Below are 21,337 nucleotides of genomic sequence, written 5' to 3' on the forward strand. Positions count from 1 at the left end.
GAAACACGCCTTACTCTAGAAATGGGGGGGGGCAACATTCCCATTCCTAAACTCTTCATGCAGGGCAATGTTACTTCATACCGGGGTGGGGAACGTGTGTGGACCCGCAGAAGTTGTTGGACTCCATCAGCCCCAGCCAGCATGGCCAGTAGTCCAGGATGATGGGAGCTGTAGTGCAGCAGCATCTGGAAGGCCACAGGTTCCCTTCCCTACGCTACATGGACAGATGGCTTTCCAAGTTAGCGTAGCTGAAAAAGGCTACAGCCCTGAGGGCCATTCACAGAGCCAAATCAAGCACATGTCATGTGGATTCAGGGCAGTGTATGGTGCTGCCTGAAACAACTTATTTCAGCATGCACAGCTTGGAATGCAGCTAGGCTGTAAGTCCGTAGGGTGCTGAACAAGACCTGCCTTCAGCAGGAGTCATCCAGCTATGCAAGCCAAGAGCATTTCATAGGCAGAAGGGCTACAGAACCTGGGAGAGCTCCCAGGGAAGACAAGTATCGATCTAGTCAATTTCAGGGGCTCAGCTGAGCCCTTATATGCCCAAACATATGCCAGAGCCCCACTCCTCTGCAGAGAACATAAAGGGATTGTGCCTTCTCCAAAGGAGACACCCCCACCTGAGCTTTATATGAAGAGGAAAGGGCTGGTTCAGATTCTTCACCTGAGCTTCCAGTCCTAGATCTGGGATCTGGTAACTCATCACTGTCATTCACCTCAGTTCGGCTGGTTCTTCAGTTGTAACACTGGCTCTGGGTTTATGTTTGAGGGTTTGAGATCAATTTTGGCAGTGGAGCAATAAGAAAGTGGGTGCTTGGATTATGAGTTTGCTTCCTGCTGAAGTAATGACATTGGCTGCATCTGATAATGGATCTATTGTACCCATGCCAACTTGAGTTGTATGAATTGGCTCTGAGCTGGGCGGCCAAAGGCCAGCTTGCTGCTCCCTTGTGGTCACTTCTTAGGTTGTTCTGGTACTGTTTAAATCCTACAAGTCGGGCCATATCATAGTGGATGGAGTCATGTCAGAGCTGCAACCACACTGCTCCTGCTTGGTACAAACTCTCTCAAAGACTCCCAGATTCTGTCATCTGCTCAGAGAAAAATGTATGGCATACCAGTTAAAGCAGAGGGAGCCAAGACTCTTCCCCTCAAGCGGTATATATATTTTGTTAAATAAAATAATTTTTTCAGGTTGTAGAATGGAAATGTGTCTGAACATAACACTGAAAGATTGGGGAATAAAGATGCGAGAGTTAGGAGTTCTGGCCCTCTGTCCAGAGCTTCCTTTCTAGCTCAGGTCATTTGGTAAGCACCAATCTCTGATCCAAAAGCCCTTCCCCTTAATCCCTGTAATTCTCAGCGGTGAAGCAAATATATTCTGTACACCAGGGATACATGTGATCCTCCAGATGCTGTTGGACTACAGTTCCCATAAGCCCCAACTAGCATAGCCAATAGTCAGGGATGGAGAGAGTTGTAGTCCAGCAACATCTGGATCCCTGCTGTACATACTCAGGTGGAACCGTCATACTCTTCCAGAGGTTTAATTTGGGGCGGGGGGAGGAGACACAAATGCACTATGGCCACATCCATCCTTTTGTTTCAGATCTCCCGTGATTATTCCACAGGAGTGCCTGTATCTCTGATTATTACAAGGCATAGAAATGTTGCCACAGCATATGTTCTTACAATACTCTGAGATTTCTTTGCAATTTATTATTGAATAGATATAAGAATGGGTCTTTAAAGCTTGCTATGGATCTCATCTGTGCCAACACCGACGTGTTTCATTGAAAATAGATGCCAGAGTTGTGTCTGGTGAGCCCTCGCACTAATTAATGCCTACCTCTCTCTCCAGCACAGGAAGTAGATCAACCACAGTAGCAAGCTTATTTTCCATATCCTGTTGTGTAAATAAAGAGGATGCAATGCAGAATAAATTTGACAGCTGTTCTTTTCAGTTCCTTTCACCTGTTCACAGATACAGTTTTAAAACTGCAATCACTTTTTATAGTTTCCTTGTGATCACATCTGTACTCATTGCTCTAGCAGAGTCTACAAAGAGTCTTTGGTGACTGGATGCATTTTTTGTTTTTCCCTGCATACTAGAACCGTTAATGAGAAAATCTACATGGCTGAGGTGAAGGAGAAGTACCAGGCTAAGAAGATGTATGATGAAGCCCGCAGGCAGGGAAAGATAGCAGCTCATGTTGGCACCAAGTAAGCGCTTCTGCCTACTTCACTCACCCAAGGGCCTTATACCCAAGCTCAAATTGCACACATGAGAACCACATAACCCTAATCGGAAGCAACAATAGAGACCAATGAGTGTAACCTACAACAAAATGTTGCAGCATGGAGTGCTTCTGTTCAGCCATGCCCTCTTCTGAGGTAATCCAGCCCATCCCCCTGGTTTTCTGTCGTCCATCTGTCCCCCTCTGCCAGCGCTTAGCATTCAATTCCCACTGAGCATGCTCTTTTTGGAGGTCCCCATCCAAAATGTTTTCCCCTTAAGAATTTTTGTACTTGTACTAATGTTTAGACAAAGTTTGCTGATACCTCCCTGTTGTGCATGGATGGAGCTGTTCTGGCTGCATAAGACTGGTAGTAGGGATAGGGGAGATATTCAGTTCATATGTAAAGGCAAACTGGTTCACACTTGCCAAAACAATGCACAAACCAAGACACAGACATCCTTCAAAATTTGCACTTTTCTGATTTTGGCAATGCAGTTCTCCAGTTACAAAAATGCATATACTAAGGTAACGTGTGTATAAAAATGCATATATTAGTGAAATAACACACAAAAATGAATTATATTAGGGGAAAATGCCTTGCAAAAATGGTATATTAGGTAATGCTGCAAACAAAAATGTGTATATTAGGAGAAATGTACTCATCTACAGTGCTAGTTAATTTTCACTCTTTTAAAAATTGTTTTAATCGCAAACTGATGTAGAAATGTGGAGAAGTGACATTAAGATTAGAAAAATAGGAAGCTGAGAGAAACCAAAGTGGACAGATCTTCCCATCCCTAACTGGCACTCAGAGAGTTGAGATGGCTATTATATGGGACAGTTTAGCCACAGGCATGATGCCAGGATCGGGATGTTGTTGCCTATTCCCAATATTGTCAGTGAATCAGTAAATAAACTTGCCCTATTTCCTTCTCAGACTAGACACAGGTCAAAGCAAGAAAAGTCATATCTTACTGGTGGTCACCTCTTGGCTAGCATATGATAAATTACTATGATGGGGCAGAGGTGTAACATGCGTCTGTATATTGCAATGACTCTTGGTGTGTGTGTGTGTGTGTGTGTGTGTGTGTGTGTGTGTGTGCGCGCGCGCGCAATGCATAAGCATGTACTCACCCAGAAGTATGTGCTATTCTCCCATGGGATCTTGATCAGACCACCAATGTCAGGGACAGGTTTGTTTCCAACCTTACGGTGTCTTTAAATACACCTCTGTAATGTCACTCACAGGAATTACTGGCAGGCGTTTGCCTATAGGGGAGAAAGGAAAGGGGTGAATTCAGGGAACACCACTGAGTGGAAAGACGACCCCTGCCTTGCCAGCCTGCTGTTCTCAATATATAGGACAAGGAGCAATTTGGCTCTCCTTGCTCAGCTGTTTCCCCAGACTGCAGCTTTTTTACATGTCCCATAGAACTCAATAGGAACCATTAAGAACTGAGCCTACACTGTCTGCATAGCCCTGCCCTCAGTTCCATTTCTTGGTTACTCGAGGATGTGACAGAGATAGAACCCAGGAACTAGCCTTCATCATTCAGCGATGTTCAGGCAAAACAGCACCCACATGCACAGGAGAGGGAAGCATACACAGATTTAAAGGAACCCAAGGTTTGCCAAAGTACAAAAAATCTGCTGAATAAACCCCAAAACAGCCTGATGAGGACAGTGCATGCTCAGTGCCCATGGAAAGGTGGCTGGTGACTTGTGGAATGGGGACAAAAAAAGTCATGGAGGGAGAATGGAATGGATGATCATGGAAGAGGGTTTGGCCGGTTGACTGATTGGTCCAGGCTCAGAATCTGTTTTGAAGCACTTATGGAAACAGGTAGTACATTGTGTCCACCACTCAGCCCACTTTAAGAACATTTTTGATAGTATGCCAAATTGCAGCCTGCCTGCCCTGTGCTCATGTTAAATTGTTCACACAACCAGTTCTTTGCCAAGCACATTTGGAGCCCAGACTGAAAATGATCAGGCTTGCCACAAGTGCAGGGGTCACGCAAATGGGCTACCAGATAGCAAACATCATACCTGATAATCTGCTATTGAATGACATTTCCCAGGGACCGAGAAACAGAAAAATTCAGGGTGTCCGCCAGCGTGGAGGCAGGGGGCAAAGTGGCCTTTGAGCTGACTTATGAAGAGCTGCTGCAGCGGCATTTGGGCAAGTACCAGCATGCCATCAGCATCCGTCCCCATCAGGTGGTAAGGAACCTCAGCGTGGAGGTGAGCATCTCCGAGCACACTGGCATCAACTATGTTCACGTGTTGCCACTCCGCACGAGCCGACTGCTGACCAACACCCTCCGAGGTATGAATTCATCCTCCTGCTGAAAGTCATATATAAGGGTCTTCCAGGTGGAGTGGGACTGGGCAGTAGGGCTTCCCAATAAGCAGAGCTGGGATTTGTACATCAGTGTACCACAATTAAGAAGTGTATTTTCTCTTGTTGTTTTGATGGTTAGCAAAGTGTCAATGCTTCAGTTTTTGGCTTAGTGAACCCCATCTGCAGAGGTCTGCACAAGTTTAATCAGGTGCCAGAGCATTTGGCGATGCTTGGGGCTATAACACTCCCTCACCCTTTAATCATTGTTATAACACAAGATGTTAACTGCACATTTCGGCATCGGTTGTACTGCTTACAGTTTTACCTCCTGAGATCTTAGGCTTTCAGCACAGACAAACAAAGACACCTGAAAGCTGATACTCTGCTCAAATTTCATGATAAATGTAACAACAGCCATCCTGTAGATACCAGGCCTTGGGAATCCATCTTCCATCACTTGGTTTCTGTACATTGAATTACTTGCAGGTGATTGTCTGAACTGACCCCAGTTAAAATCATTTGGAAGTTCCATCTGTAGTGCTAGTTCTAGGAAAGCTGAATCATACATGTGTGTCATCATGAGCTAGTAGCCTTCAAACTCCTCTACTGATGAAATTACCATTCCTTCTCAGGTGATGCTGATGTGCCACCATCCACCCGGGTGGAGAAAGGAACACACTGTGCTTGGATTGTCTTCAACCCAACCCCCCAAGAACAGACAGTGTTCTCCAGCTCAGGAATCATGGGCGATTTTGTGGTTCAGTATGATGTGACTATGCCGGATGTTGCAGGCGATGTACAGGTTAGGGAAGAAGCTACACAACCAGAACCAGGAATAGAAGGAACATTTTGGGCATCAAGACTGTCTTAGAAAGGGTAAGGCAGGATGGTGTGATACAGAGGGACCCAGGCAGAGACTAACGATGAGAGCATGAGAATTGCCTTGTTGGATGAAACCAAAGTCCAGCTGTGTTCCAACACTGGTTGGTCAAATTCCTCTAGAAGCCCATAGGTAGGCAGGGCTCTATGTGTACTTGATGCAAAATAAGTAAATTCTGTTTCCATAAAAACGGAACCATGCAAAGTTTATAAATTATGCAAATAATGTCTACATAAACCATGCACATTTGCATAATTTCTGATTTTTTGCATAATATACCATACAACAATTACTATTTTGTATAATGTATTTCATTTTTTGCATGGAGAGGGTTACAGAGTTGTGCAGGACAATGTTATGTAGCTACTGCTCTTCTGATAATCCTGTATTGCCCATACAGATTTTAGTCACATGCACAGAATACATTGAAAATACCACTTTAACAGTCATGACTCCCCCCCTGCCCCACAAAGAATCCCAGGAACTATGGTTTACCTCTCACAGAGCTACAAATCCTACCATGTTTAACAAACCACAGCTCCCAGGATCCTCTGGAGGGAAGCTATGACTGTTACAGTGCCATAAGAGTGCTTTCAACGTTTGGTGTGGATGTGACCTAGTGGGGCACATCCCCTTGTCTGAATTCTCCCGCTCTATTACAGCAAGCTGGCCCCTGAACCCCCCCCTCCACATTATGGGAAGGGGCACTGTGATGTTCCTATATATTAGTGTATATATGGTAAGTGCTGGTTGTTTAGAGTATACATGGTAAGTAGTGAAAGAGGAGGGGGAGTGAATCGGCAATAGAATGCTTGATGATTGGCTGAATGTTTAAAATGGCTGACAGTATAAATGAAAGGATGACAGGTAAATCTGGGGAATGTGAGGTGGTAAATTGTGGAATAGGGGGGAAAAGAGAAAGAGTGGATTGCTTGGTGGGGTTTGAGAGAGTTGTTTGTCAGGAGAGAGTGAAGAAGGAGGGAGGTGGAGTTCGGATTAGTATTGAGTAAAACCATATGCTTATGTGCCTTAAGAAGAAATCCTGTTAATCTTGTTAGTTTTGTTATCTTTAATAAATACTTAATTTGGTTTACCAAAGGCCTGATCCTTGGCTGGGGTTTCACAGACCAGAAGGGAGGGTAAGGTAATGACCAAGGCTGAAGGGGAACTGTAACAAATGGTGGCAGCGGTGAAGAGAATAACAATACCAGTATTCAGAGTCTCTGGGAATACTAGTATTGGGACGTTACTGGTGGTTGCCTAGCAGGGGGATCTGTTGAGATCTGTGCTAGAGCGGGGAGAGAAATCATAAGAGAGAGCGGTCCGGACTGGTGGAGTCCTTGGTGGTGCCTAGAGACAGGCAGTAACCACGAGCAGGTAGGAACCTGACAGGGAGAGCCAGGGAAGGACGCCTCACAGGCACCCCCCTGGATCTCCTGTCTCATCAGGTCCAGGCACATCTGGGGGCACTGGGGGGCTTCATCAAGTGGGCTCTGTTCCTCCCCAGCTTCCTTTGAATCCTCGTCCTCAGGTGCCTCCTACTTCTGGTCTGAATCAGAGGACTCAGAGGGAACCATGACAAATGGATTGGTTTGCAGATAGAATCATAGAATCATAGAGTTGGAAGGGGCCTTGTAGGCCATCGAGTCCAACCCCCTGCTCACAGCAGGAAATCCACAGCTGGAGCATCTCCCGCAGATAGCTGTCCAGCCTCTGCTTGAAGACATCCAGCGAAGGGGATCCCACCACCTCCCTAGGCAGTCGGTTCCATAGCCGAACTGCCCTTACTGTCAAGAAGTTCCTTCTAATGTCCAATCTGAATCTACGCTCCTGCAACTTAAAACCATTAGACCTAGTCCTACCCTCTGGAGCAGCAGAGAACAAATCTGTACCCTCCTCCATGTGACAGCCCTTCAGGTACTTAAAGAGTGCAATCATGTCACCCCTCAGCCTTCTCTTCACCAGACTGAACATGCCAAGTTCCTTCAACCTTTCCTCATAAGACTTGTTCTCCATACCGGCTATCATCCTCGTCGCCCTCTTCTGAACCCGCTCTAACTTATCTATATCTTTCTTAAAATGAGGCGCCCAGAACTGAACGCAGTATTCCAGATGAGGCCTGACCAATGCAGAATATAGTGGAACTATTACTTCCCTCGACCTGGAAACTATAGCTCTGTTTATGCAGCCCAAAACCGCGTTTGCCTTTTTTGCCGCAGCATCACACTGCTGGGTCATGTTCAACTTGCGATCCACTACAATTCCAAGGTCCTTCTCACACGCACTACTGCTAAGCCGGGTATTTCCCATCCTGTACCCATGCATTTTGTTTTTGTGGCCTAAATGCAGAATCCTGCATTTGTCTTTATTGAATTTCATTTTATTAATTTCAGCCCAATTTTCTAGTCTATCCAGGTCCCTTTGGATTTTATTCCTGTCTTCCATTGTGTTAGCTATCCCTCCCAGTTTCGTATCATCCACAAACTTCATAAGGCTTCCCTCCACCCCATCATCTAAGTGATTGATAAAAATGTTGAAGAGTATCGGCCCCAGGACAGAACCCTGTGGCACTCCACTCGAAACCTCCTTCCAGTCCGAAGCAGAGCCACTGACGACCACTCTTTGAGTACGGTTTTCCAACCAGTTGTGAATCCACCTGACAGTATTTCCATCTAGTCCGCATTTGACCAGTTTACTAATCAAAAGGTCGTGGGGGACTTTGTCAAACGCTTTGCTGAAATCTAGATAGATGACATCTACAGCATTTCCACCATCTACTAAGCCAGTGACCCAATCAAAAAAAGAGATGAGATTAGTTTGACATGATTTTTTCTTGACAAACTCATGCTGGCTCCTACTAATCACAGCATTGTCATCTAGATAGTTGCCAATGGACTCTTTTATTATCTGTTCTAATATCTTTCCCGGTATTGAAGTCAGACTGACTGGCCTGTAATTCCCTGGATCTTCTTTTTTACCCTTTTTAAAGAGCGGGACGACGTTTGCCCGGCACCTCTCCCGGCACCTCTCCCGTTCTCCAGGATTTCTCAAAGATGATGGCAAGAGGTTCTGAGAGTACATCAGTAAGTTCCTTCAATACTCTGGAATGCAGTTCATCAGGCCCTGGAGATTTGAACTCATTTAGGTTAACTAGGTATTTCCTGACTATCTCCTTATCAATCTTGAACTGCAATCCTGACCCCTTACTGAGATTGCTACCGATGGAAGGTTGCACACTGTTCCCTTTTTGGGAGAATATGGAGGCAAAATAGGCGTTGAGCAGTTCTGCCTTTTCCTTGTTATCTGTCAACATTTTGCCATCCTCATTGAGCAGCAGTCCCACCGTTTCCTTGGTCTTTCTCTTGCTTCGAACATATCTGAAAACCCCCTTTTTGTTGTTCCTCGCTTCCCTCGCCAGCCTCAGCTCATTCTGGGTATTAGCTTTCCTTACGCTATTCCTGCAAGCCCGAGCCGCTCGTTGGTACTCTTCCTTGGTGATGCGTCCTTCCTTCCATTCTTTATACATGCTCTTTTTTATTTTTACCTCCTCCACCAGTCTTCCATGTAGCCACATTGGCTTTTTCTGATGTCTTCCATTTTTCTTCCTCTTTGGAATTGTTTGCGATTGCGCTTTTTGTAATACGTTCTTCATGAACTCATCTACATAAGAAAGAAAGGCAATACAGAAATAGATGTGGAGAGTAAATTAAGAGCTCCATACTGTGGGAATAGATGGTTGGCTTGAGTGAATTTGTTAGAATTATTAATTTATAGTTTGCCCGGGGGGGGATGTTAGATGATAACGTACAGAGCCTTTGCCTAATAAACCAGTCAGGATCCCGCACCACAGTAAACTCTCTTGTTTTTTAAAGTGATATCCCTTCTCACTGTGACCATTATATTTCTCTCTCTCTCTTTCTCAGATATACAATGGCTACTTCGTTCACTACTTTGCCCCAAGGGGGCTGCCCCCTGTACAGAAGGATGTGGTGTTCGTTATTGATGTCAGCGGCTCCATGTATGGAACCAAGATGAAACAGGTGAAGTCCTGTGTCACCAGAATTGGTGTGTGTGTGTGTGTGTGTGCAGGTGCGTGTGTGCCATGGTCCAGAGAAGAATGAAGAGGTGACGGGGTTGTTATTTGCCAAACTGTCCATCTTTCTTGATAGTTATATGCTAGGATTGGACTTCGCGTGCTGCCCAATATTTGAATGATGTTTTCATGTCAGTGTGAAGAGGCTGTGTGAAGATAAATAGAAGTGCAGGTATAGACATTTCCACTTTAAATGGAGAATCTAAACTTTGGATGCTAAAGGGACATGAATTTCTTTGTTATGCTTCTCGTATAGTCCCACATACAAGATTCCACAAATATTTCCCCATATATTGCATTTTTGCATGTTATTTTCACTAATATATGCATTTATGTGCATACTTTATCCTAGGGCTCATCCAGACGACTGTATAATGTGTGACATGACCGCTTTGTGTTCTCATTATTTTTCGGTCGTCCTGATGGCGTCCTGCACAAAAGCACATTTTCTCGTGGTTAAATCCGCTTTGGCACAACTGTGGAAAATGCGATTATCTTTTTTAAAGCGTGAATCATCCACTGCAACGTTAGGGGCTCGGATGTAATACCGCGGACTTTAGAGCAGGAGGCATTCTGTGGGCGGTCATTGGGGTTTCCCCATTCCCCTTCCTTCATTTTCAGCCAATCACGTATTTCCACTTCAGCGCATGTGCAGGAATGTGCTTGGAAAAGCCCAGGAAGCTGAACCAATCAGAGCCGTGGGATGTTACGTTGTACTCCTCAGATGCGGAAATGTGCATTTCCGCATTTGCACACAAGGAGGTACTACAGTGGCTGGGTAAACTCCCCTTAGCTTTTCCTGCTTCTCGACCTGAGGCAAAGTGCGTGTGTAACAAAGCCCTGGTAACATAGTTGCTACCGCAGCGCCGGGTGCTTGGTAACCGGGGGCTACCCCTTTAAGCTGCCGGAGGGCAGGACGGAGGCGAAGAGATCCCTTCCACTCCACCCTCCTGCCGGCTCTGTGCTTCTTTCCGCCACTCAGGCTGGTTGCTGGGTCCCGGAGTGCCTCGCCGAGGGCGAGTGAGCAGCCAGGGGGAGGGCAAGCTAGTGAGGGGTGGCAGGTCACGGTGGACTGCCGACCAGGTGGTCATCAGCCTCAGCACGGGTCGCTGCACTGCCCAGGCAGATGGAAGCCAAGGGCAGTAGCCGCAACAAAAGGCTGGAGGGCGGGGTGCCGGCCACCTCACAGCTCATCTGTTCACTGCACTGCCCTGCAGTTACCACAAGAAAGCCTCCTCATGCCTTGCCCTTTGCTTCATGCTGCCTCTTGGGTGCTCCTCCCTCTGCCTGGAATGTCACTCTCCTCTCCTCTCTGGGCTACTTGCTTAACTTTTGGGAGGAAGGGAGGGAGACAGAACAAGCAGAAGCAAACTGAGGTCCCATTCCCCCTGCCCACAAACAGCAGAGGGAAGTAAGCTCCCTGCACCTGCTCCTTCTCTGGCCAGCGAACGATGCATGCCCCTACTGCTGCTCATGTGTGACATGGAGATGGCTCCTGAGCTCAAGGCTGCCTGGGAACTTTCCCCAAATCCCCAACTTGCAAGAATCTGCTTGGTTCCGCAGTAGTAACTGCAAGGCACATTGCAGCCTCTGGTCTTGGTGGCCTTAAATGTAGGGGTGGTTAGCAGGGAAGGGGAAGGAAGGGCACCCTGCCCACTTCACACTTGCCCTCAGCTCAGAGCACTCACAAACTTCCAGGGCGAAGGAGATCGGCACAGACCTGGCCCTGGACTCCACGCTCTACCTGGCTTTTAAGAGCAGTTAGGTTTTTTCCCCTTTTCTCTCTTCCCCCCTTCTTCCCTTTTATTTTGCCCCTCTTAAGGATGAAAGGAGAAGTGTTTCTTGCTCTCTGCAGAGCTGCAGCTAATGCCTGCTGCCAGTGCTTGTTAATTTCACACTTAAGTGGAAATTGTTTCAAGGTGAGCAGATACATTGTATCCAAAACAAAATAGTTGCAAAGCATAATAATCCGATCCCTTTATGTCCATTTTGCAGAGCTGCTGCTGCTGCTGCTGCTTGTTAATTTCACATTCAGGGGGAAATTGTTTGGAAGTGAGGGGATACATTGCTCACTCACCCTCCGCTAGCTTCCCCGGTCGTCCTCCATTACAGCAACTTAAATTCAAATTTCCCGCTCTTGCGTCCAAGCGCCTGCGTGTACTTCGGTGCAGGGAGCACACGTCATAGTCTGTGGACCAATTGGCTCATAGGGGTGGAGTTAGAGGTTGGACTTTGGGAAAATCCGGAAAGAATGTTTGATGTGTGGGGAAAAAACAGCGGTTTTCTGGACATTTTAAAAAGTAAAAAAACAGGCGAAAAAGTGGGAAAAAAACAGAAGTGGGGACTATCCAAGCACAACATGAATAGGCAAAATGTAGATTATCCAGGTGAGTTTGGATGAGCCCCTAGTATATGCATTTTTGGTACACATTACTTGGTAGGAGAACTGCATTTCAAAATTCAGAGAAGTGCAAATTTTGAAGGATGGCTTGCTATGTTTCGGTTCACATATTGTTTTGAAAAGTGCAAATTCAATAAATGCAAACTGAATCAAATTCCCCACCCCCATATCTAGCATGCGCCTAATCCTGAAAGTAGCACACACAGAGGATATAAAACACTGAACGTAGGAAATATTGGTAGGGTTCTATGGCTTAGGGTCAGACCCAGCTCCTGTCAAACTGATGGGGAGGAGGGCAAAGTGAAAGTGAAGGGGGACATAATCTCTCACAGGGAGCAATCAAATTCCCTTCTTGCTCATACTTGACCTGGAAGCTTTAACAGGAGTCACATGACCCTCTCTGGCCTATTGCTGTTAAAATGCAGTTTTCTTATTCCAGATGGCATGTGTTCCTCTTCCAGATTGGGGCCAGTGCCAGTTTTCTGTTGAAAACCACCCCTAGCTGGCTGCTATTTGCTTCCAAAGGTGTTTGCAGTTTCAGGGGCAAAAATCAGTCAGGAGAGAATGGTTTTTGGCAGAAAACTGGCACAGGCCCCAATCTGGACCAGAAGCACATTTCAGATTGGGGCTCTGTAGCTGCTTTCCCCCCACCTTTCTTTTCATGAAAAAAGTGGCCAGTGTAAGCATGTTTGTTTTTTAAACACGTGACTAACATAATGTGGTAAGCGGTGGTAACGCAGCCGAAGCTCTGCTCACGGCCGGAGTTAGATTCCAACAAAAGGAGGAAGTCGAATCTCTGGTAACAGGGGTCGAGGTCCACTCAGCCTTCCATCCATCTGTGGTCGGTAAAAGGAGTACCCGGTATATGCTGGGGGGTAAAGAAAGGCCGGGGAAGGAACTGGCAATCCCACCCCATATATACGGACTGCCTAGTAAACGTTGCAAGACGTCACCCTAAGAGTCGGAAACGACTCGCACTACAAGTGCGGGGACACTTTTACCTTTACCTTTTACAGGCTAGTGTTCTGACATTTGTATTTCACAGACCGCTGATCATCTGAAATAAACGTCTATTATACCATGGGGTGGGCTGGTCAAGTATATGTCACTCAGTGGGACCACATGTCACTGGTCCTGAACGTGTTGCCCTGGCTGCCAGTGAGCTACTGGGTCCAACTCAAGGGGTCAGTACCAGCTAGCATAAAAAGCCCTGAACAGTTTGGGGCCCAACTACCTAACAGAGTGCTTCCCCCCGTATCAACTATCCTGGGCCCTACAATTGGCAGGGGAAGCCCTGTTGGTGGTGCTCCCACTAGGTGCTGCCCAGTTGGTGCTGGCCCATTAGAGGCTTCCCTGTTTGTGGAATGCTATCCCTGGTGAGGCACATCATTATTAACTTTCAGGAGGAATATAAAAACATTTCTGTTCACCCAGGCATTTGATGACTAAAAGATACTGTTCCAGGCAGCCTTCAAATCATTAGCAGCGAGGGTATGTGACTGAAAATGTTTTTAGATGTTCTTAATGTTTTTAAATACATTTTTAATTTTATTTGTATGGTATTGTCTTACTGCTTTATTGCTTGCTGCCCTGGGCTCCTTTGGGAGGAAGGGCAGGATCAACATTTATTAAAAATAAAATAAAGTTGCAAGAGGCAATTTCTAGTCTGCAGCACCATGGACTTTGCCAGCAAATACCTGAGCTGCAGATGAGTTGAATGGGCCTGTGTCTGGGAAGGTTCAAACAACAGCCCCTTGCTGCTTGAGAAAGATAGATCAAAGTGTACTTAAGCAAATGTTTTGTGAAGGGGGGGGGACTGAGTGAGGCCATTCCCTCTCACCCACCTTGCCTTCTGTTCCACAGACCAAGAAAGCTATGCACGTCATACTAAGTGACCTCCACCAAGATGACTACTTCAATATTGTTACTTTCTCGGACTATGTGAATGTCTGGAAGTCCAGCCAGTCTATCCAAGCTACACCACAGAATATTCGTAGGGCCAAAGACTACATCAGCAAGATGGAAGCTGACGGATGTGAGTGCTGCTGGGCTGGCCAGGATAATTGCTGGTGGTGGTGGTTCTTGGGTCAATGATGAAATGAGCCATTATCAGGAACAATGCTCCAGATTTCCTCTCTTGAGCCCCCCTCTTACTCACAGGAGCTGAAACTGGGGTAGATTGAAGCTGCCAACACCCACTTTGTAGAACCTAAATTCTACCCTTTGGGTGAGACCTAGACGCCCTGACTTGTAGCCATCTCTATCTGTTCCTTTAGATACCACCATTCTTTCCAGGGAATTTAGCAGTCTTGTTTTCTGTTTTCCCTGGGCCTTCTGCTCCCTAGGGACTGACATCAATGCAGCTCTGCTTGCCGCTGCCTCCATCTTCAACCAGAGCTCTCCAGTGGCGGAAAAGGTTATGTGGGAACCAAGAATCCCACTGATCATCTTCCTGACAGATGGTGAACCCACCTCAGGGGTGACAGCCGGCAGCCGCATTCTCTCCAACGCTCAGCAGGCTCTGAAGGGCACCATCTCACTCTTCGGTCTGGCCTTTGGTGATGACGCTGACTATGGACTACTGAGGCGCCTCTCTCTAGAGAACCGCGGTGTGGCCCGGCGTATATACGAGGATGCTGATGCCACTTTGCAGCTGAAGGGTTTCTATGATGAGATTGCTAGCCCTTTGCTGTATGATGTGGAGCTGGCCTACCTGGATGGGGTGGCCGAAGACCTCACCCAGAACCTCTTCCCCAACTACTTTCAGGGTTCTGAGCTTGTTGTGGCTGGGCGGGTGAAGCCAGGGGTCTCGGAACTGCGAGTACGCACCACAGGGCATGGGCAGGAGGGTCTGCTGAGCCTGGAAAATGACATCTCTGTCAACGCCACTGAAGCATCTCCCTTTGGCTGCTCTGGGGATGCCAGCAAGATTGGTCACTTTGTGCAGAGGCTGTGGGCCTACTTCACCATTCAGGATCTGCTGCAGGCCCGGTTCCGAGCCAATGACACAGCCGCCCGACGCCTGCTGAATGAAAAGGCCACCAACCTGTCACTGAAGTACAACTTTGTCACCCCCGTCACCTCCCTGATTGTGGTGCGTCCAGATGAGGAGAGAGAGAAGGACCGGCCTAGAAAAGCTGCTACCGTCCCTCCTGGGGCAACCAGAGCACTTAAGGCCACTCCCCCAGCACTGGGGACTTCTGCTACACCAGGGCTCTCTAAAGTGACTAAAATCATGCCTATACTTGGAGCTACCACAAAAGCCCTCATGGTCACAAAAGCCCCCAAGGGAATGGCAGGGCTGGGAGCTGCTACCACTCCCCTGGTCTCAGTGACAGCGAGAGTCACCAAAGCAGTCAGAGCCACATCTCCACCATTTGCTGCCATGACCGCCATCACAACTAGTACTACTACCTTCACTCCCCCAGTACCCACTGCTTCCAGTCACACCAAAGCAGCCACACCAATGCCAGGAGTGACTGTCATGTCTCTGACTCCTGCTGTTTTCCACAGGTCCACTAAACCACCCAGAGACACAGCCTCCTTTAAGGCAACCAGGCCGCCCAAGCCCAGCCCCACCAGAGCTGGCAGACTCAAGGTCACGCTTCCGCCACACTCTATTCTGGAGACTAGAGGAACGGCCATTGCCAAGATCCAGGCAGGAGGCCCCAGCACAGTGCACAGTAGGCCTCCAATGACAGTGCACCCATCTGGCAGTGCAAAGGTACTGGGGGGTCATGCCCATCCCCGGGAGCAGGTGGAGATGACGCCTCAGCCAGCCACTGAGCACCAGCCACATACAACCTGGCAGGCAAGTACTACCACGGTGGAGACAGGGAACATCCCCTGGAGTAAGACAACAACTCTGAAAGGTGGGACAGCCATGGAGATGCACACCAATAAGCCCCCATGGAATAGCACAGTCCCTTGGGGCACAGCACCTGGAGCTACATCCCTAGTGACTCTGGGAGCAGAGTTAGAGGGCATCAGCAGGATTCCTAGCAGCACCACACCTTTCTCAGACATCGGCCTCCTCCTCCTGCCTGGGGAGTCTGAACTACACTCAGCCACTGACCAGGACACGGAATATGTGGAGTCACTGAACCCACCAGCTATGTATAGTTTTGTGACATCCAGGAGACACCCAGGTAGGTGCGAGGAATCAGGGGTGGCTTTGCATTTTTGTGCCTTCCTCAAAGCTCAGCAACATATTGTAAGCCACGTATCTCCCCTCATCCCCCATTCCACAAGACTGTGGTACTTGCATCACTGCCATGATCCTTAATCCAACTTCCCTGCTGCTGGTTTCCAACCACTGGGAGAGCAGCAAGACGGGTGGACTGGGGTCTTGTTTGATGAGGAACTTGGATTGGTCATTACCTGTAGGCCTTAACTACTCTACTGCAGCCCTGTAGCCAGGGTAGGGCAAATGGGTTCACTGCCCCCCCTAGAGCTGTGTTTCCCCCCTGGACCTCTTTTTTTTTTTGGAAATTGACTTTTTATTTTGTGTCATGACAGACAGTGACAGCCTCTATTTAAAAGATTGATAGCTTGTTTAAGAATAGGAGCAATTTAAGAATAGGGGAGGGTGATTGCACCCCCAAAGTCTGCTCACTCAAGACTTTCCCTGCCTGAGGGTAGATTTTTCATAATCACAATCACCCTATAATTAATTAAGCGATCCTGAAAAAACAGTCTATAGAATAACATGTCCCTTGAAGAGTCAAAAATTAGAACTTTGTATTGTGGGGTACAGTATTGTACAGTATTGTATTGTGGGGTATAGGCTTTGCTCTGCTTTTCAGTTTCAGTTGTGTTCTCTACTCAAACAGCAATAAAGAAGCATGCTTATTAGTCTGCGGATGAGTAGAGCACGATTGGGTTCTTATTGTTAAAGAGTGAAATAAAAAGATAAATTGATCTGAAAAATATCTACCCTAAGTTACTATCTTTTATTATTTTAAAGCACTCACTATAGTCACAATCATAGTGGCTATTTTTCTTATTTTTCTTGAGTACTTGATAGCAAAGGATAAAACATCCCTAGAGGAACAGAAACACTGCTGTGTACAATACAGCCTGGCTACCTAGGCTGTAACTCAGGCCTAAATTCTGATTTTCCCAATGTGTGCAGCTCAGCATGAGGCTTTTTCTGGGCTTCTGGGCCGAAAAATCAACTTAGTAACCAATAAAGAAAATTGTAATTGCTTTTCACAATATTCAGTTGCTTAGTTAGTCCTTTATATAGCAACCAGTTAAAAAGTTTTCCCTTGGACAATCAAGGGAACAGGAAGGACAATCTAAAGGTCAGGAACAAGATTAGAAGGAGGGATCCTCAAGGAGGAGTTAACATTTTTGGTATCCCATTGTTCACTGTATCCTTAACATCTTTTTTCTTATGAAACAAAAAATATGCCAGTCATTTAATTCCTGATGTTCATGCTAAATTTCCTGTTAACTTGGCCTTTACATTATGTAAGTTTACACGCTGTCTACATGGAGGAGGAGTGAGAGGGAAGGCCACTGCCTTTTCCTTTCCTGGCCTGACCCTCACATCCTCTCCACTAGTGGGTGGAGAGGGACATTGATTGGTACTATGCACCTACACCCCCCCCCAACAAATTCCCCCCTTACAAGGAAAGCTGGCTACAGGGCTGACTCTCCTGTTCTTCCAGGTGCTGGCACCATCCATCTAAGTAATTTCTTCCCTGCTACTGGATCCTACCCCACCCTAACCTGTGCTCTAACCTTACCATCTTACTCCCAGTCTAGGACTCATTGCATCTTCCCATTCAGTCCCACTATCCTATGCATCCTGCACTGCCAGCTCTTTTTGGCGGCCTTAGTTGTCTCCAGATCCTTTCCTGTTATGACTCCACATTATCTATGCCTGGGGTAGCCAACATGGTGCCCTCCAGATGTTGTTGGACTCCAGTTCCCATCAGACCCTACCAGCAGGGCTGATAGGAGTTTGAGTCCAACAGTATCTGGAGGCTGCCACATTGGCTACTCATTCTTGGCTATGACATCTTCCCATTCTGCTCCCAAATCAATCAGGTTCTAAACTTTTGCTTGTCTTCTACTCAGGAAGCCTGGATTATGAAGACTATTCAGGTAATTCTGCCATCACTGATATTCATGCTGAATTTTGGGGGGCTGGTGAGGTCATCATATTTCCTATGTTTAAAGGTTTTCTCAGATTTCAATCTCACTGCCCCTGATTTTAGATGTCCTTCAGCTGGAAATCAGGACAGTTGTTAATACAGGGCCTTGACATTACTATTATTATTTAGATTGTTTTAGTTGCTTGTTACCCGAAGGTCTCCAAGCGACTTACAACATTGTTAAAAACATAAATAAATATCTCATACAATAAAAACAACAACAGCAAAACAACAGCAACAACCACCATACAACCACAGGAAGATTTGGCAGCACACTAATAACAAACAATATCATCCTAGTCTATCAAAAGCCTGAGAAATAAGGGAAGTGTTTATCTGGTGCTGAAAAAATGTCAGTGAAGGTGCCGGACAGACCTCACTGTGGTGCACATTCCACAGATGGAGAGTCACAACTGAGAAGGCCCTCTCCCTTGTCACCACCCTCTGAGCCTCCCTCAGAGGAGGAATTTAGAGAGGAGGGCCTCAGAAGAACTAAAGGCCCAGCAGGTAGGTTCATATCTACCTGGTATCATGTCATATCATACATCATATCAGAACAATGTGGAGTCAGTTTTTTTAAAAAACTCCACACAGATATTAATGTACAGTAGCCTTCCCTAATCTGATGCCCTACAGCTCTAGGAGTACAACTCCCTTCAGCCCTAGCCAGGATGCTCAAAAGGTCAGGAATGATGGGAGCTGTAGTCTTAAACATCTAAAAGATATCAGGTTGAAGAAGGAAGGCTGGTATATAATAATAATAATAATAATAATAATAATAATAATAATAAATTTTATTTCTGAGTCGCCTATCTGGCCGAATCAACGGCCACTCTAGGCGACGTACAATTTCATCAATAAATACAATAAAACCACAAGAATCATCATAATAATTAATAATATCAGTATTAAAACTAAACCACCCCAGAGATCCCGTAGACCTGCCTGAACAGCCAGGTCTTCAAGGCCCAGCGGAAACCTATCAGGGAAGGGGCATGGCGAAGATCGAAAGGAAGGGAATTCCAGAGGGTGGGGGCCACAATCGAAAATGCCCTCTCTCTGGTCCGCACCAGCCTCACTGTCCTAACTGGTGGGACCGAGAGAAGGTCTTGTGCGGCTGATCTCGTCAGGCGGCATAATTGGTGATGCTGGAGGCGCTCCTTCAGATAAACTGGGCCGAAACCGTATAGGGCTTTAAAGGTCAATACCAACACCTTGAATTGGGCCCGGTAAACAACTGGTAGCCAGTGTAGATCTATCAACACCGGAGTGATATGATCACGGCGGCGGCTGTTCTTAATCAAGCGTGCCGCCGCATTCTGTATCAGTTGCAATTTCCGGACCGTTTTCAAGGGTAACCCCACATAGAGCGCATTACAGTAGTCTAGGCGAGAGAAGACCAGGGCCTGTATTACCCCTGGGAGCAGATGGGCAGGCAGGTAGGGTTGCAACCTCCGTATCAGATGTAATTGATACCAAGCTGCCCGGCTCACTGCCGAGACCTGAGCCTCCATGGACAGCTGGGAGTCCAGAATGACCCCGAGGCTGCGGACCTGGTCTTTTAGGGGCAATCTTACCCCATTGAACACCAGGTCTATATCCCCCAGCCTGCCCCTGTCTCCCACAAGCAACACCTCGGTCTTGTCGGGATTTAGTTTCAGCCTATTCCTTCCCATCCATTCACTTACGGATTCCAGGCACTTGGAGATGGTATCCACAGCCAACTCTGGTGAGGACTTAAACGAGAGATAGAGCTGGGTGTCATCCGCATATTGGTGGCACCGCAGCCCAAATCTCCTCCTGATAAACAAATGGAATTTGCAAAATGCCGCACTGTGTGGTGTTCTCTTGTTCAGGATATTGGTGCAGAAATGATTAGTCTGGCAGGACTGATGGTTGAATGTATAAAGAAATGTAAGGTTTATTACTACTGGGAAACAAAGCCATTCTGAGTACAGGTATACATGTGGCCATTATGGAGTCATAAGGATAGCACTCTCACACACTATCTAACATGATGAAGGAGGAAGGAAGTAAAGCCTGAGAAAAGCAATCTACTCATATCAACAGGTGGTTTACTAAAAAAGGAATCAGTAGAGTGATACAGTCTGCATCTGTATCAGAATTGTTTAATATGTTTTTTAATAATGTTTTTAACCCCTTTTTTAAGGTTGTTGTTTTAATTGTTTTTAATGCTGTTTTGTATTCATGTATTTTAAGATGTTTTTATGAAGTTTTAAAGTTTTTTGGTGCTTTGTTTGCCGCCCTGGGCTCCTGCTGGGAGGAAGGGCGGGATACAAATTAAATAAATAAATAAATAAATAGAGTGAAGGATAGGATGACTTTCTGTCTATCACCCCCACTGGTTCAGGCTTCTTGTTACAAGCATTGGTGCTTTATTCCCTCCCAGCGCAGGGTTCTAGCCATTCTATCCCATTACCTCCATGTCAGTGGTGCAGTGGAATCCTTGGACAGTCCCTTGAAAGTTTGGACTAAAACCCGACACGGATTCCACAGCCCCACTGACATGGAGCCACCAGCGGCCACTGTATTCATATACAATTCCCACATTGCTCCAGATAAAATTCAGACCAATATGCATTGGGGAAGTTCTTAAGGATACTGGTACTTGGCCTTCCAGGCAGGCAGAGCTTGGAATCTAGCCCATTGTAGTTGCTTGTTCCTGGCTGCAAGGCAAAGGAAGGGCAGTGTGAACTATCTGTACCTCAGCAAGCACCACCTTTGTGCCAGTGACTCTCTTGAATTTTGCAGCGACAGATAACCCCGTTCACAATGAATGCTGAAGAGATTCACGAGGCAGTGGGGTGGGATGGGCTCTCCGGGAAAGGGGTCTAGGGTGTTGGGACCAGCGGAGCTTTGCTTCCATGGGTGTCTATTGGCTGACTCCTCTGAAAACAGGCTTTCCTTTGCAGATTTTGTAGAAGAACCGGACAGTGATTCAGGTACCTCTCTGCAGGACAGTAAGACTGACAAGTGGTGGGACCAATGAGGTCTTCTGTTGGGCAAAGTTGGGGTCTGCAAATGCAGTCAAGTCTGAGTTCAGCCAGGCTTTGCCCATAACCCATAATTCCCCTTTCCCTTCTAAGCCAGCAGGCTCTCTATCCTGATTCTATGCCAACCTGCCAAGATTCCATACTGACTCTGCCCCGTATCTGCTATGTTTTGCCCCCCTTACATCTGCCATGGCCCTA

At 46.7% G+C, this 21,337-nt stretch overlaps 1 protein-coding gene across 1 annotated transcript in view; it reads left to right on the top strand.

Moving 5' to 3' along the window:
• ITIH6 (inter-alpha-trypsin inhibitor heavy chain family member 6) overlaps positions 1–21,337 on the top strand; it is a 44,862-nt gene that overhangs the window by 18,597 nt on the left and 4,928 nt on the right. The window contains exons 4-11 of the mRNA XM_061614098.1: positions 2,116–2,226; positions 4,325–4,572; positions 5,220–5,389; positions 9,391–9,507; positions 13,825–13,996; positions 14,307–16,109; positions 18,049–18,075; positions 21,059–21,088. Coding sequence (XP_061470082.1) covers positions 2,116–2,226; positions 4,325–4,572; positions 5,220–5,389; positions 9,391–9,507; positions 13,825–13,996; positions 14,307–16,109; positions 18,049–18,075; positions 21,059–21,088 — 2,678 coding nt within the window. The remainder of the gene's footprint in view (positions 1–2,115; positions 2,227–4,324; positions 4,573–5,219; positions 5,390–9,390; positions 9,508–13,824; positions 13,997–14,306; positions 16,110–18,048; positions 18,076–21,058; positions 21,089–21,337) is intronic.

This window comes from Rhineura floridana, chromosome 3 (genome assembly GCF_030035675.1).
Source record: "Rhineura floridana isolate rRhiFlo1 chromosome 3, rRhiFlo1.hap2, whole genome shotgun sequence".
Classification (NCBI taxonomy): Eukaryota; Metazoa; Chordata; class Lepidosauria; order Squamata; family Rhineuridae; genus Rhineura; species Rhineura floridana.